The sequence below is a fragment of the Elgaria multicarinata genome, chromosome 6 (genome assembly GCF_023053635.1).
Source record: "Elgaria multicarinata webbii isolate HBS135686 ecotype San Diego chromosome 6, rElgMul1.1.pri, whole genome shotgun sequence".
Taxonomy (NCBI): domain Eukaryota; kingdom Metazoa; phylum Chordata; class Lepidosauria; order Squamata; family Anguidae; genus Elgaria; species Elgaria multicarinata.
In genome coordinates this window covers 8,330,287-8,342,661 of record NC_086176.1, presented here as the reverse complement: position 1 = coordinate 8,342,661, position 12,375 = coordinate 8,330,287, and the positions used below count along the sequence as shown (strand labels likewise).

The following is a 12,375-nucleotide window of genomic DNA, read 5'->3' as shown; positions in this document are numbered from 1 at the left end:
GGATCTCTTCTCGATCCCCCCAGAGTGCAGGACATGGAATAACGGGCTCAAGTTAAAGGAAGCCAGATTCCGGCTGGACATCAGGAAAAACTTCCTGACCGTTAGAGCAGTACCACAATGGAACCAGTGACTCTCAGAGGCAGCTGGACAACCACCTGTCAGGGATGCTTTAAGGTGGATTCCTGCATTGAGCCTTATAGGTGGACTCGATGGCCAACTCTAATATTCTACGATTCTAAGATTTGCACATTGTTCCCTCGCCTGACTGGCAGCAGTTTCCGAAGATTTCGTGCAGGGGCCTGTCCCAGCTGTAGGGTTGAAGGGGGCTGGATTTGGGGCTGATGTATGTAAAGCAGGTTCTCAGTCCTCAAAATAGATTAAATTTGGCTGATTTTTCTTAATCTGAAGAACGCTCTGCTGCCAAGCACCGAGCTGTGGAGGTACCCAAGCAGATGATAGGCGCACGCGTAACAGCCTTGCTGTTGCCTGTCCGCGGGCGCCCGATCCGCTCCCTTGGCTGGGTGGCGGGAGGGGGGATGGAAAGGCAGGCGGGGCCTGTGTGACGTCGACACGGTAGGGGGCGCGTTTCCTCCGCATGTCTATAAAGAGGGCTGGGAAAGGGCTGCGCCGCTGCTGCGCTCTTTGACCTTCTAGTCTCCTCTGCATCCAGCGACGCAGCGGCCCGGGCACCAGCGCCGCCGCCACCACCACCACCACCACCACCATCATGGCACCCAGGAAATTCTTCGTGGGCGGGAACTGGAAGATGAACGGGGACAAGAAGAGCCTGGGGGAGCTGATCCAGACCCTCAACGGCGCCAAGATCCCTGCAGAGACGGGTGAGGGGCGGCCGCGCCGGCTGGGGCGCGCGGCAGCTGGCTGGGGCGCACGAGCTGGGGAACGCGGGGAGCCGGGAGGCGCAGGGCTGCTGCTGCTGCTGCTGTCGGAGGCCAGTAGGGCACGCTGCGGGAGGGGGGGCAGGCCGTGGGGAGCGGCCCCCGCCTGCCCCCGTCCGAGGCTGAGCCGCAGCTGCCGCCCATGGGGGTCGGCTTGAGGAAGGGGCCCGCGCCACCTGCATGCCCGCGCGGAGGCCTCCGGTAGCTCGACCCCTTCCGCCTTGGGGGCGGCGAGCTGCGGCGGTATGCGGAGGGGGAGGAGGACCCCGCTTCTGCCCGCCGCGCTCCAGGGCTGGCCGGGCTCCTCCTCCTCCTCCTCCTCCTCCTCCCCCTGCCGCCTGCCCGCCTGCACGTAGTCCAAGGCTTGGCCGGCGAGCCTGGCTGCCGCCGCCGCCGCCGCCTCCTGCGAAAGGTTGCAAAACTTCACAGGACTGGGGCGCATTTCGGCCCCCAAATTCTGGGCCTGCGCTAAACAGCTTCTCGGCCCTCAGAAAAGGCTGGCAGGTGAAGTTTTCCCAACTACGGTATTCTCCGGCCGTGCAGGGAAAACCTACCCTGCAAAAAAATAAATAATTAAAAAAAATCCATTTCTTTTTTAGCCATCACACGAATTCATTACAAGTAGTAATAAAACAGAGCGGCGTGAGTCATCAGTAGCCATTTACAGATTGCTTTGATTTCGCCCTTGAAAATGTCTGAGGGTGGGTTGAAGCAGGCTGCCGTCTGTCTGGCTCTCACTGGGCACAGGTCGCCAAAACCTTTCCATCGCGGCTCTGCAGCACCAAATTGTGTGAACCCTGGATCCACTGTACTGGCAGACCTCAGCCTGAAGCTAAAAATACTAGGGCAGCGGGGAAGGCACCACAAATAGCAAAAACCTAAACAACAAACTTGCAGTAAAGTAAAAATTATGTTAATAACGTAAAAATCGGTTTGGGGTTTTTCTTAGGTGCCATTGGATAAAATCCTGTCTGAATTTCCCCTTATCTCTCTGTAACTAAAAGGAATACAGACTTTTTTTTTAAAAAAAAAAAATGAATGGTGAGAATGCAAGGAAGAAGTCCGGAACATCCTTGGGGGAACTTCCTCTCCTTCCCTTCCCCCAATAATGACAGATGTCTGGAGACCAGGCCTGAATGTAGCCACAGCTCTATCCTGAACCTGGCAACTTCCATGTTTAGAGGCCATCTTGCTCAGGTCAAACAAAAGGGGATGGAGATTACCAAGATGCCTTATTGATGAACCGCCCCAAGGCATGGCTATTAATGGCGAGTGTGATGCCGAGCAAAATGGTTTGACCAACTCTCCCGACAGCCATGCACAGATTTTATTAGTGAGCGATACTGAGGAAGGGGACGCAGTTGGTGACCAACCTCCTCCTCCTGTCCACAGACCCCTTCTTTGTCTGTTTGATGCCCAGTTCCCAGGCAATGAAGACAATCCGTCTGTTTCTCTTTGTTCTGCTTGGCATAACTGCCAGCAGACGTTCCTTCCCTGGCACGGAGCTGGCAGTGCCAGCGGTAGAGAAAAAGTATGTCAGAGCTCAAATGGTTCAGTTGGCAGGTCCTCTGCTGTCCCTATCAAATCAAAGGGCAAAGGCGGGTTGAAAGACGGCTGCTGTTTCTGAAGTGGTACCCTGAAGAAATGTCAAAGGGTCTGGAGGAGAAGGGACCCTAAATATAGGTGGTGGCGTAGCTGCCTAAAAATACCAGCTACTGTACTTGGAGTTGGAAATGTTATCCCTGTGGCCACCTAAAGGTCAGGAGACAGGCCTCCAAATGAAGCACAGGGGGGAGGTGATCTAGTTTATTGCCCCAGATACTCCCCCTATATATATTCTGCTTGCTTAAAGGAGGGTGAGCAGTAAAGCATCTTTGGGTCTCCTGTCTCTGATACTAACGTCACTTATTGGAGGAAATGCCGCTGCAGTATCACAAACACGGATCTCTTTTGCCCTTTTCCATAACTTACCAATCAGTTAAACAAAATTTCCAACCATAGAACGTCTTGTATAGCATTTAGAATGATGTTGCTGACCGGACACTAAAGTCCTCACCCTGCAAAATTTCTGGTTGTAGGGAATGGATTTGCTCTTCACCCCATCTGTACTCTGACCCCATGGGCTCTGCTTTCACATTCGTGACCTTTGCCAGTGCCCACTCATTGTGTTTCCCTCCATTTTTATAAGTTTCCCTCCATTTTTATTTTAGGCAATAATTAGTGCCTCAATATTGATGTATTGTCTTAATTGTAAGTCTCATTGGAACAGTTTTTATCTTGAAAGGCCAGATATAAATAATTGAAATAATTATATATGAAGTTATTTTGTACTGAATCACACCATTGGTTCAGTACTATCTATTTTGACTAGCCGTAGCTTTCTGGGATCTTGGACAGAAAGAGATCTTTTCCCAGCCATGGCAGAATCTTTTCCATTTGTAAGCGTTGCATCCTTGGCCTATTGCTGAGCCAATGACCCTCAAGCAGATTTTATTTTAGGATTAGAACTGGCAACCAGAGCCATACAGGACAGGAAGGAACTTGCCACACGCCAACCAAAGATGCCACTTGTACAATTTCTAGACAGTCCAGAAACCGTGATGCTGTGTCATTCTCATCCGGTTATGGGCAGCAGGATAAATACATCTTTTTAGCTGCCCAAACTGACTGATCATAAAATCAGTAGAATGTAACGTTGTGATTGGACTTAACTCCTCCTATGTTTGATGCAATATAGGTTGGCTTCTCCTACAGCCGGTAAATGGGAATCTTCAGCCCACAGGCCTCCCAACACATTGCAATTAGGCTTATGTGTGAGAGTGTGCGTGTGTGTGTGTGTGTGTGTGCGCGCGCTGGTGGCCCCGCCCACTTTTGCCCTAGCCATTATTGGTTAGCCACAAGGGAACATGTGCCTTAGGCCGAAAAAGGTTCCCCATCCCTGTCCTACACCATACAATGGCCTGCTTCAGACAACATGCTAAACCATGCTGCTTAACCACAAAATGGCATTCCCTTAAGGGAATGCCATTTTGTGGTTAAGGAGCATGGTTTTGTGTGTTGTCTGAACCAGGCCAGTGTTACCTGTCTATCTACCCTCCTTTTTCCTTTCTACTCCCTCTGTGCTGACTAGGGAAGGTTAGTTGCCAGTTTCAAATTTTTGGAAGCTTCAGCCATGGCAACACCAAGGACAGATGGATGGCTCCTATACACTGCATTCAGGCCCCAGATAAGATTTTTGCCCTAATCTCTAAAGGCGTCACACCGTCCAACCTTGTGAAAAGATTTTTGGAATCCAGGGTGAACAGTGCCTAGAACTGGCTGATTAATGTCTGGCCTTATTGCCTCTTTGTCTCTAGAGGCTTTCCCATCACATTTTAACTGACTACTTTGCCTGTCTTGTAACAGCAGATTTTGTATGTAGGTATTAGCTCTCCATGATGTGATAAGTATCACCTGATGATGTCTTCAGACCAAGTGGGCTACGCTTGCTTTTGGGGGCTTTTTTTTTTTTCCTGAGCTCCAGAGAAGCAGGCACTCCATGCAATGTGGTCACACCCAAAATTTTATCAGGTTCTCAGGATAGAATAGGTGGACTGAAGAGAGAACCATGGGTAGAGATCAGACCCACTGGGATATGAGGCAAACCTCTTCCACACTGCTTCTCTTTCAGCTTCCTGAAATCTTCCCCATGTCCACCTCATTCTATCTTGCCCTATTTATTCTGAACGCCTTTCTTCCACAGTCTGTGCCTCCATCCCAGCTGCATCCCCTGTATCCACAGTTGGAACCTCTCTGTGCATTGGTTTGGGAGTAATGTGTGGTGTAGTGGCTAGGGTGTTGGGCTGGGAGTTGGGAGATCTGGGTTCTAGCCCCCACTCAGCCATGGAAACCCAATGGGTGACTTTGGGCCAGTCACAGACTCTCAGCCCAACCCACCTCACAGGGTTGTTGTTATGAGGATAAAATGGAGAGAAGGAGGAAGATTATGTATGCCGCCTTGGGTTCCTTGGAGGAAAAAAGGCGGGATATAAATGTAATAAATAAAATAAATAATGTCACTTATTGGAAGGGATGCCAGTGCAGCATTGCAAATACATTATAGGCATAACTTTGGTAAACCGCCCAGAGAGCTTCGGCTATGGGGCGGTATATAAATGATGATGATGATAATTAAATAATATGTACTACAGATAAATTGAACAGTTATCCCCTATTTCATGGTCCCTGGGAGAAGCCATGACAGTTAAAATGCTGTAAAACTGACTTACGTTTATAGTGTAAATATGGCCACAGTCTTGGAGTGGTCCCCCACAATCAAGGGGGTGGGGCAGCCCCTCTGTGAGGAAAGGTTACAACACTTGGGGCTCTTCAGCTTAGGGGGGAAAGGCAAGTAAGGCATATGGTAAAGGCATATAAAATTATGCATGGTGTGGAGGAAGTGGTCCTCAAAATACTGGCAGTCAAGGTTCTCCAATGAAGCTAAATGTTGAGAGATTCAGGACAGATAAATGGAAGTCCTTCTTCACACAGTGCATAAATTACCATAAGATGTAGTGAATGGCTTTATTTTATTTTATTTTATTTATTTATTTATTACATTTCTATACTGCCCAATAGCTGGAGCTCTCTGGGCGGTTCACAAAAATTAAAACATTCAAAGTATAAAACAACAGTATAAAACCATACTATAAAATACAATATAAAAGCTCAACCAGATAAAAACAGCAGCAATGCAAAATTACAAATTTAAAACACCAAGTTAAAATTTATTTATAGACTGTTAAAATGCTGGGAGAATAAAAAGGTCTTCACCTGGCGTCTAAAAGCATATAATGTAGGTGCCAAGCGAACCTCCTTAGGGAGCTCATTCCACAGCCGAGATGCCACAGCAGAGAAGGCCCTCCTTCTGGTAGCCACCTGCCTCGCTTCCTTTGGCAGGGGCTCGCGGAGAAGGACCCCTGAGGATGACCTTAGGGTCAGGGCAGGTACATACGGGAGGAGGCGTTCCTTCAGATAGCCTGGCCCCAAGCCGTTTAGGGCTTTAAATGTCAATACCAGCACTTTGAATCGGGCCGGACCTGGACTGGCAGCCAATGAAGTTGTAAAAGGACTGGTGTGATGTGGTCTCGCCGGCCAGTCCCTGTTAGTAACCATGCTGCTCTGTTTTGTACCAGTTGAAGTTTCCGTACCGTTTTCAAAGGAAGCCCCACGTATAACGCATTGCAGTAATCCAAACGAGAGGTTATCAGAGCGTGGATAACTGTAGCTAAGCTATCTTTGTCCAGATAAGGGAGCAGTTGGTATACTTTGAAAGGGGTTAGTTTCATAGGCAGCCTTCATGAATTTATCAATGGCTACTAGTTATGATGGCTTTATATTCAGTGTCGGAGGCGGTGTAACTCTGAATATAGTTGCTGGGGAACCCCAGTGGGAGGGTGCGGCTGCACTCATGTCTTGGGCTTCTCATTGGCGTCTGGTTGGTCGCTGTGTGAACAGAACACTGGACTAGATAAACCTGCAGACTGACCCAGCGTAGCTCTTGCGTTCTTAGCAGGGGCAAAGCAAACTAACTAGGCCAATGAAAACCCAGATTGGGTGATGAGGGCTATGACCTCTTAATGGGAATGAGGGCTGCAGGCTCAGAGGCTGGCATGCATGGGGAAGGCAGCTCTGTGTCTTCCCATCAAGCCTTGTGCCTCTTCCACAGGGATGCTGGGCTTCGAGTGTCCACTACTCGGGGCCTTCCTTGGTCCCAAATACCCTTTGTGTCACTGGAGAAGCCTGGCCGTTGAGGGGGAGGCCGTGGGGCAGCCAATTCGAGTTGCGTTAGGAAAAGGAAGGTGTCATCAATGGAGCAGCAGCAGCAGCAGGGTCTGCCCTGCTATCCTGTTGCCCTCTGCCTAGGGACTCAAGGCAGCTGGGCCCCACATGTGGGTTTGTCAGCGATAGGGCATTGGCAGGGAGAAGCCACGGGAGAAGTAATATTAAAACGTCGTAAGCTGCCATGACCCTATGGGGTAGGGTTGGTTGAAGTTTAAATAAATCAAATCTATTAGTTAGAAAAGTCAGCCAATCCGTTTGCTGATCAAACTTTGAGGGGACTGTTTTTAAACTAGGAAAAAAAAACCCACACACTGACTAAAACTGGGGGTGGGGATTTATTATTTATTTATTTATTTATTGCATTTCTATACCGCCCAATAGCTGGAGCTCTCTGGGCGGGTCACAAAAATTAAAAACATTCAAAGTATAAAACAACAGTATAAAACCATAATGTAAAATACAATATAAAAGCTCACAACCAGATAAAAACAGCAGCAATGCACATGGGCACTGGAAAGACAAATGCAGCCACAGTTGAGCTCTAGACAAAGTTAGATGGCACTTGAGGAGATATGGCCCAGTATTGGGCAAAAGGTGGGATACAAATAAATATTATAATAATAAATAAAAATGGAATAAAAATGTTGTGTACCAAAGCTTTTCCTTCATTATTTTGGGTTTTCTGGCAGTGTCCCAAAGACCCTTGCTGGGTTACGATATGTCCTTTGCCTCGATTTATCTGTACGCTTGCTTTGTGAGGTAGATTGCCACTGAGGAAACGTGGCCTTTCCCCGCCACTGCTTTAATTAACTGACACGTACAGCAGCAACAGTGTGTTGGCCTGGGGCTGCTTCACATCATGGTGTTGTATGGAGTTCCGTAAGCCCTAAAGGCAGGTACAGGGCGGTGGGCTGGGGTTCGCTTGGCCATGGTTACCCTGTGAACTTCACAGATGAGCAGGAGATTGGGGGCATAACTGTACCTTATGAAGCAAGTGAATGGTGAGTTGGGCTTGGGGTGGGAAGGATTTGTAGCTGAGAGCACGCTGGGAGAGGGTCTGCTTCATCCCTGCTGCTCTTTTCTCTCTCCCCCCAGAGGTGGTTTGTGGGGCCCCCTCCATCTACCTCGACTTTGCCCGCCAGAAGCTTGATGCCAAGATTGGCCTGGCTGCACAGAATTGTTACAAGTTATCCAAGGGCGCTTTCACGGGAGAAATCAGGTGAGCCTGCTGGGACCGTGGGTCTGGTGGCCATAAAGAACTGGTTACTGCTGGAGGTGTCTTGTAGCAGCTCAGATAGCGTGGACTCTCTCCTTCTCTTCCAGCCCAGCCATGATCAAGGATGTCGGTGTCACCTGGGTGATCTTGGGACACTCTGAGCGAAGGCATGTCTTTGGCGAATCGGATGAGGTGGGTGATCCTGTGGGTTTGTTTCTTCAGAGTTTTCCCCCTTCTCCGCTGCTGCCTGTGGAAGGTTGGGGATTGGGCTACAGCAGGTGCTAAGTCTGTGTGGCCTTCGTGGGCCTGACGCGGTATTTCTGCACCTTTCCCAGCTCATCGGGCAGAAGGTGGCCCACGCCTTGGCTGAAGGTCTTGGTGTCATTGCTTGCATTGGTGAGAAATTGGATGAGCGAGAGGCTGGCATCACAGAGAAGGTGGTGTTTGAACAGACCAAGGCCATCGCTGGTAAGAGGGCGCTGGAGAACTCTCTGGCAGCTGTTGCAGATAGTTTCGTTGGTTTTAAATCTTGTAGTGGAGAGGAGGCTCACATATCTCAGTAGCCTGCCCACGATTCCTCATTGCATCAAAAGAGCCTACAAAATTATGTAAATTCCAGTAAAACATCAGCTTTTGGGGGTTTCATGTGAGCAAAACAAAACATTGATTTCCAAAACTCAGCTGTTGTACTTTGAAATAGTTAGACAAATGATTCAGTAATGTCATGAAAACTTATGCTTGGGCATCTGTAAACCCAGATGTCCAAGCATAAGTTTTCATGACATTACTGAATGTTAGCAGCCAATTTAAGTGAATCAGATCCTAGCCATCATTACTTTGGCTTCTGGGTACATTAATATCACTGACTGAAAGGGCTTCAGAGCTACAGGGACCTTTTGTATGAATGATAGTTTAGTATTTTTAAAGTCTGGGTATTTTTATTTTTTTAAATGAAGGTTAAAAATGGTATATTAAAGACCCGTATGCTCCAGTTTCCCCCTCAAACTGCCATGTATATGCCCTTCCCAGTAGGGGTATTGCACTTGACCTCCTAAATAATGTCTCCTGTCTCCTCTCTTGTTCCCAGATAATGTGAAAGACTGGAGCAAAGTAGTTCTTGCCTATGAACCAGTTTGGGCCATTGGAACTGGTAAAACTGCAACTCCCCAGCAGGTATGGACACGGGTTAGAGAGGAATCATATTTCCAAATTTTGTTTCCCTTTTGTGAGATGGTTTGTACTGAAGAGTGGAAAAGATATCCCTGTGCTCCACTTCCAGAGACATGCCGCGTGTATCATATTAAACAGGACTGATGGCCCTTACTAGTGGCAGTAACGCTGTCCTTGCATTGCTACAGGCCCAGGAAGTTCATGAGAAGTTGAGAGGCTGGCTGAAGAGCCATGTGTCTGATGCTGTTTCACAATCAACACGAATCATCTATGGAGGTAAATGGAGTCCTTCCTTCCCAATGGAGAAAGCAACTATGGCAAGAATTTGCCCTTTTGCCTGTTGGCTGCCTAGCAAACATCAGGTTTCTGGTGTCTGCAAAACAGGATTTTGATTGGGAAGAAAGAAGTTCCCATGATTCTCTGGCTGGAGTGCCGTTTTTGGGCACAAAGCACATAAATAAATTAATAATAAGGCGGAAAAGTACCTGAAAGGAAAGGTGGTTTGAATAAGTGATACACAAGACAGTGTAAGTACAAAATGATGTCATGGTAAATTCCCAACTTATGTTACTTATTTATGTTTCTAAATACTAAATTTAGTATTAATAACTTTTAAAAAGGGAACTAAATAAGCAATTAGGTACTGGATTTAGCATTTTGAAACATGGATTGAAAAAGGACACAACTTGAAGTGTAGACTGCACATGGTACTACTTCGCACCTTCTGATAATTGGCTGGTAGAGACAAACTCGTAGAGCAGAGGTGTAAAAAGTGCAGGCTGCGGGCTGCCCCCCCCCCCAACCCCCCAGAAAAAAGAAGGTAGGGAGGAAAAATGCTCTAGGAACAGTCTCTATGATTCCTGCCAGGGAAGCCTGTTTCTGGAGCATTCTAGAAAGCAGTGCTCAAAGTCTGCTTCTTGCTTCCTAGGATGCTGTAGGAATTGGGGCTTCAGTGGCAGGAACCATAGAGCCTGTTCCTAGAGTGTTTCTCCCTTTTTCTTTCTTTTTGTTCTGAAAAGGTTCCCTGTAAGAGAGGGTGGCATCTCAGGGTTCTTCAGCAAGAAAGCAGATTAGAAAGAGGCAGAAGGGCTAGGAGCCAGGATCCCTGGATGACTGGTGGGTAGCTTGAGAATTGAGGTTTCTTCGAGGAGTGTTAGGCCATAGCTAGACCAAAGGTTTATCCCTGGATCGTCCAGGGGTCAAACCTGTTCATCTAGGTGACACACAGGGGATCCAGTGCTCAGGCAGGGGCGAACCCTGGATGATCCCAGGATAAACCTTAGGTCTAGCTGTGGCCTTGGTTTTATCCAAAGAAAGAAGGTGCCAAGCCTCTGAAATGCTCCTGGGGCAGGAGCTGGATGAGCAGGGGATGTGAGAGAGAGTTGGATGTGGGCTTGCGTGCATTTACACGTGCAGCCTCTGCCACTGCAGCAGGTTCCTGTTGCAGCCCTCGGGGCCAACAGAGTTCTACCTCTGCTGTCGTAGAGGTTAATTACACATTGCACACTAGTTTGATTTATGTAAGAGGATTTATAACCCACCTTTCCCACATAACTGCAATGTTCTGCATTGCTACTATATTTAACTGTGCTGTGCCGCCTTATTTCAAAAGCAAAGTTGCTCCGAGGGAAGGGAATTCAGAGCAGAGAAGCAAGAGAAAGTAGTGGTGCTTAACCCCTTCCATGCCAGAGGGGCCGTTCTGCAGTAGAAAAACACCAGGCAGCGAATGGGTTAAGCGCTCCATCCCCTGTTGCCTCTTCACTCTAAGGCTGCAATTCAGTACACACTTACCTGGGAGTAAGACCCATTGAACTCAGTGGGTCCTACTTCTCAATAGACATGTGTAGAACTGCACTGTAAATTTCATTCTTCCCCAAATGGCCTCACTTTAAAAAGCATTGGGGTTAAAAAGCACTTTTTAAAGCAGGACGCGGAATAACGGGCTCAAGTTAAAGGAAGCCAGATTCCAGCTGGACATCAGGAAAACCTTCCTGACGGTTGGAGCAGTACGACGATGGAACCAGTTACCTAGGGAGGTTGTGGGCTCTCCCACACTAGAGGCCTTCAAGAGGCAGCTGGACAGCCATCTGTCAGGGATGCTTTAGGGTGGATTCCTGCATTGAGCAGGGGGTTGGACTCGATGGCCTTGTAGGCCCCTTCCAACTTTGCTATTCTATGATTCTATGCTGCTACAAAAATCAGCCTTGGAGATACCACATAGCAGAAGGCCTTGCATTTTCTCACTCTTGTGTGCTGTATTCTTCTTCTTTGACCGAAACAAACAAACAACGGTACTGTATTCCTTGCAGGTTCCGTCACTGGTGGCAACTGCAAAGAACTGGCCTCCCAGCATGACCTGGATGGTTTCCTTGTCGGTGGCGCCTCCCTCAAGCCTGAATTTGTGGATATCATCAACGCCAAGCACTGAGACCTACTCTGCAGAGTCTGAAGTGTGGGGGTGGTTTGGAATAGCAGGGGGGGGGGACCCATCATGGTCTGGAGATAAATACTGTAAAACGATACGCCCACCCTCTGCACTGAAGTAAAATGGTCTTGCCCTCAAATCCTTTCTCCCACACTTGCTGTTAATTGTTCAACTCTGCTGCTAAACACAACAATTGCCAAGACACTTAACTGGTTAGCTGAGAGCCTTTGTAAAGGTGAGGCTTCGTCCACTTCCCCTGTACTTGTGGGTGGGATCTCCTGCCTTGTTCTCCCCCCCCCCCCCCGCCCCATAGGCTAGTCAGAGGCTCGCTTTCTGACCAGTCTATAGTGTTGCTCTAGGGCCACCTGCCTTGCTGAGGGAGCAGCGTCTCCTTGTTTCCGCGGATTTGGAGTCAGTACCCAGTGGCTTGTATTGTTTGTAAGGTCTGTCCAACGTTCTGTAAGGCAACAAAGAACAGAAATAAACAAAGGGAAAGTAGAATGTTTGACTGAGAGCTATTATGTGGGAATAGAACTACTGTGCCACCCCGAGGGTCTTAAATGAGGTGTAGTTTACAGGCGGAAGATACGCAAATGCCTGCAGACGACTGACTTCGTGGCACTGTTGGTGGCCTTCTGCCCACTCCCCACCCCTGGCAAAGTTGGAATTGGACAGTACTGACCTTGACCTGCCTCTGTCTCACGGAATCTGTTCTGCAAAGCTTAAGAGTTGTGGGTAAGACGATGAAGTATAGCTGCTGCCCTCCAGATATTCTGGACTGCGGTGATCATAATCCCTGACAATTGGCCAGGCCAGCTTGGGTTGGTGGTAGTTGTAGTCAAACA

General features: G+C 48.3%; 1 protein-coding gene across 1 annotated transcript; it reads left to right on the top strand.

Moving 5' to 3' along the window:
- Positions 1-695: 695 nt before the first annotated feature.
- On the top strand, positions 696-12,031 carry TPI1 (triosephosphate isomerase 1). The gene is made up of 7 exons (XM_063128954.1): positions 696-839; positions 7,815-7,938; positions 8,043-8,127; positions 8,271-8,403; positions 9,023-9,108; positions 9,294-9,381; positions 11,415-12,031. The coding sequence occupies exons 1-7, from the start codon at positions 728-730 to the stop codon at positions 11,531-11,533; spliced, it is 747 nt and encodes a 248-aa protein (XP_062985024.1). The 5' UTR covers positions 696-727; the 3' UTR covers positions 11,534-12,031.
- Positions 12,032-12,375: the final 344 nt, after the last annotated feature.

Excerpts from the sequence above, each read along its gene's own strand:
- TPI1 (XM_063128954.1), top strand. The coding sequence starts at position 728 with ATGGCACCCAGGAAATTCTTCGTGGGCGGGAACTGGAAGATGAACGGG. Across the intron at positions 840-7,814 it reads CAAGATCCCTGCAGAGACGG|AGGTGGTTTGTGGGGCCCCC; the intron begins GTGAGGGGCGGC and ends CTCTCCCCCCAG. Across the intron at positions 7,939-8,042 it reads GCTTTCACGGGAGAAATCAG|CCCAGCCATGATCAAGGATG; the intron begins GTGAGCCTGCTG and ends CTTCTCTTCCAG.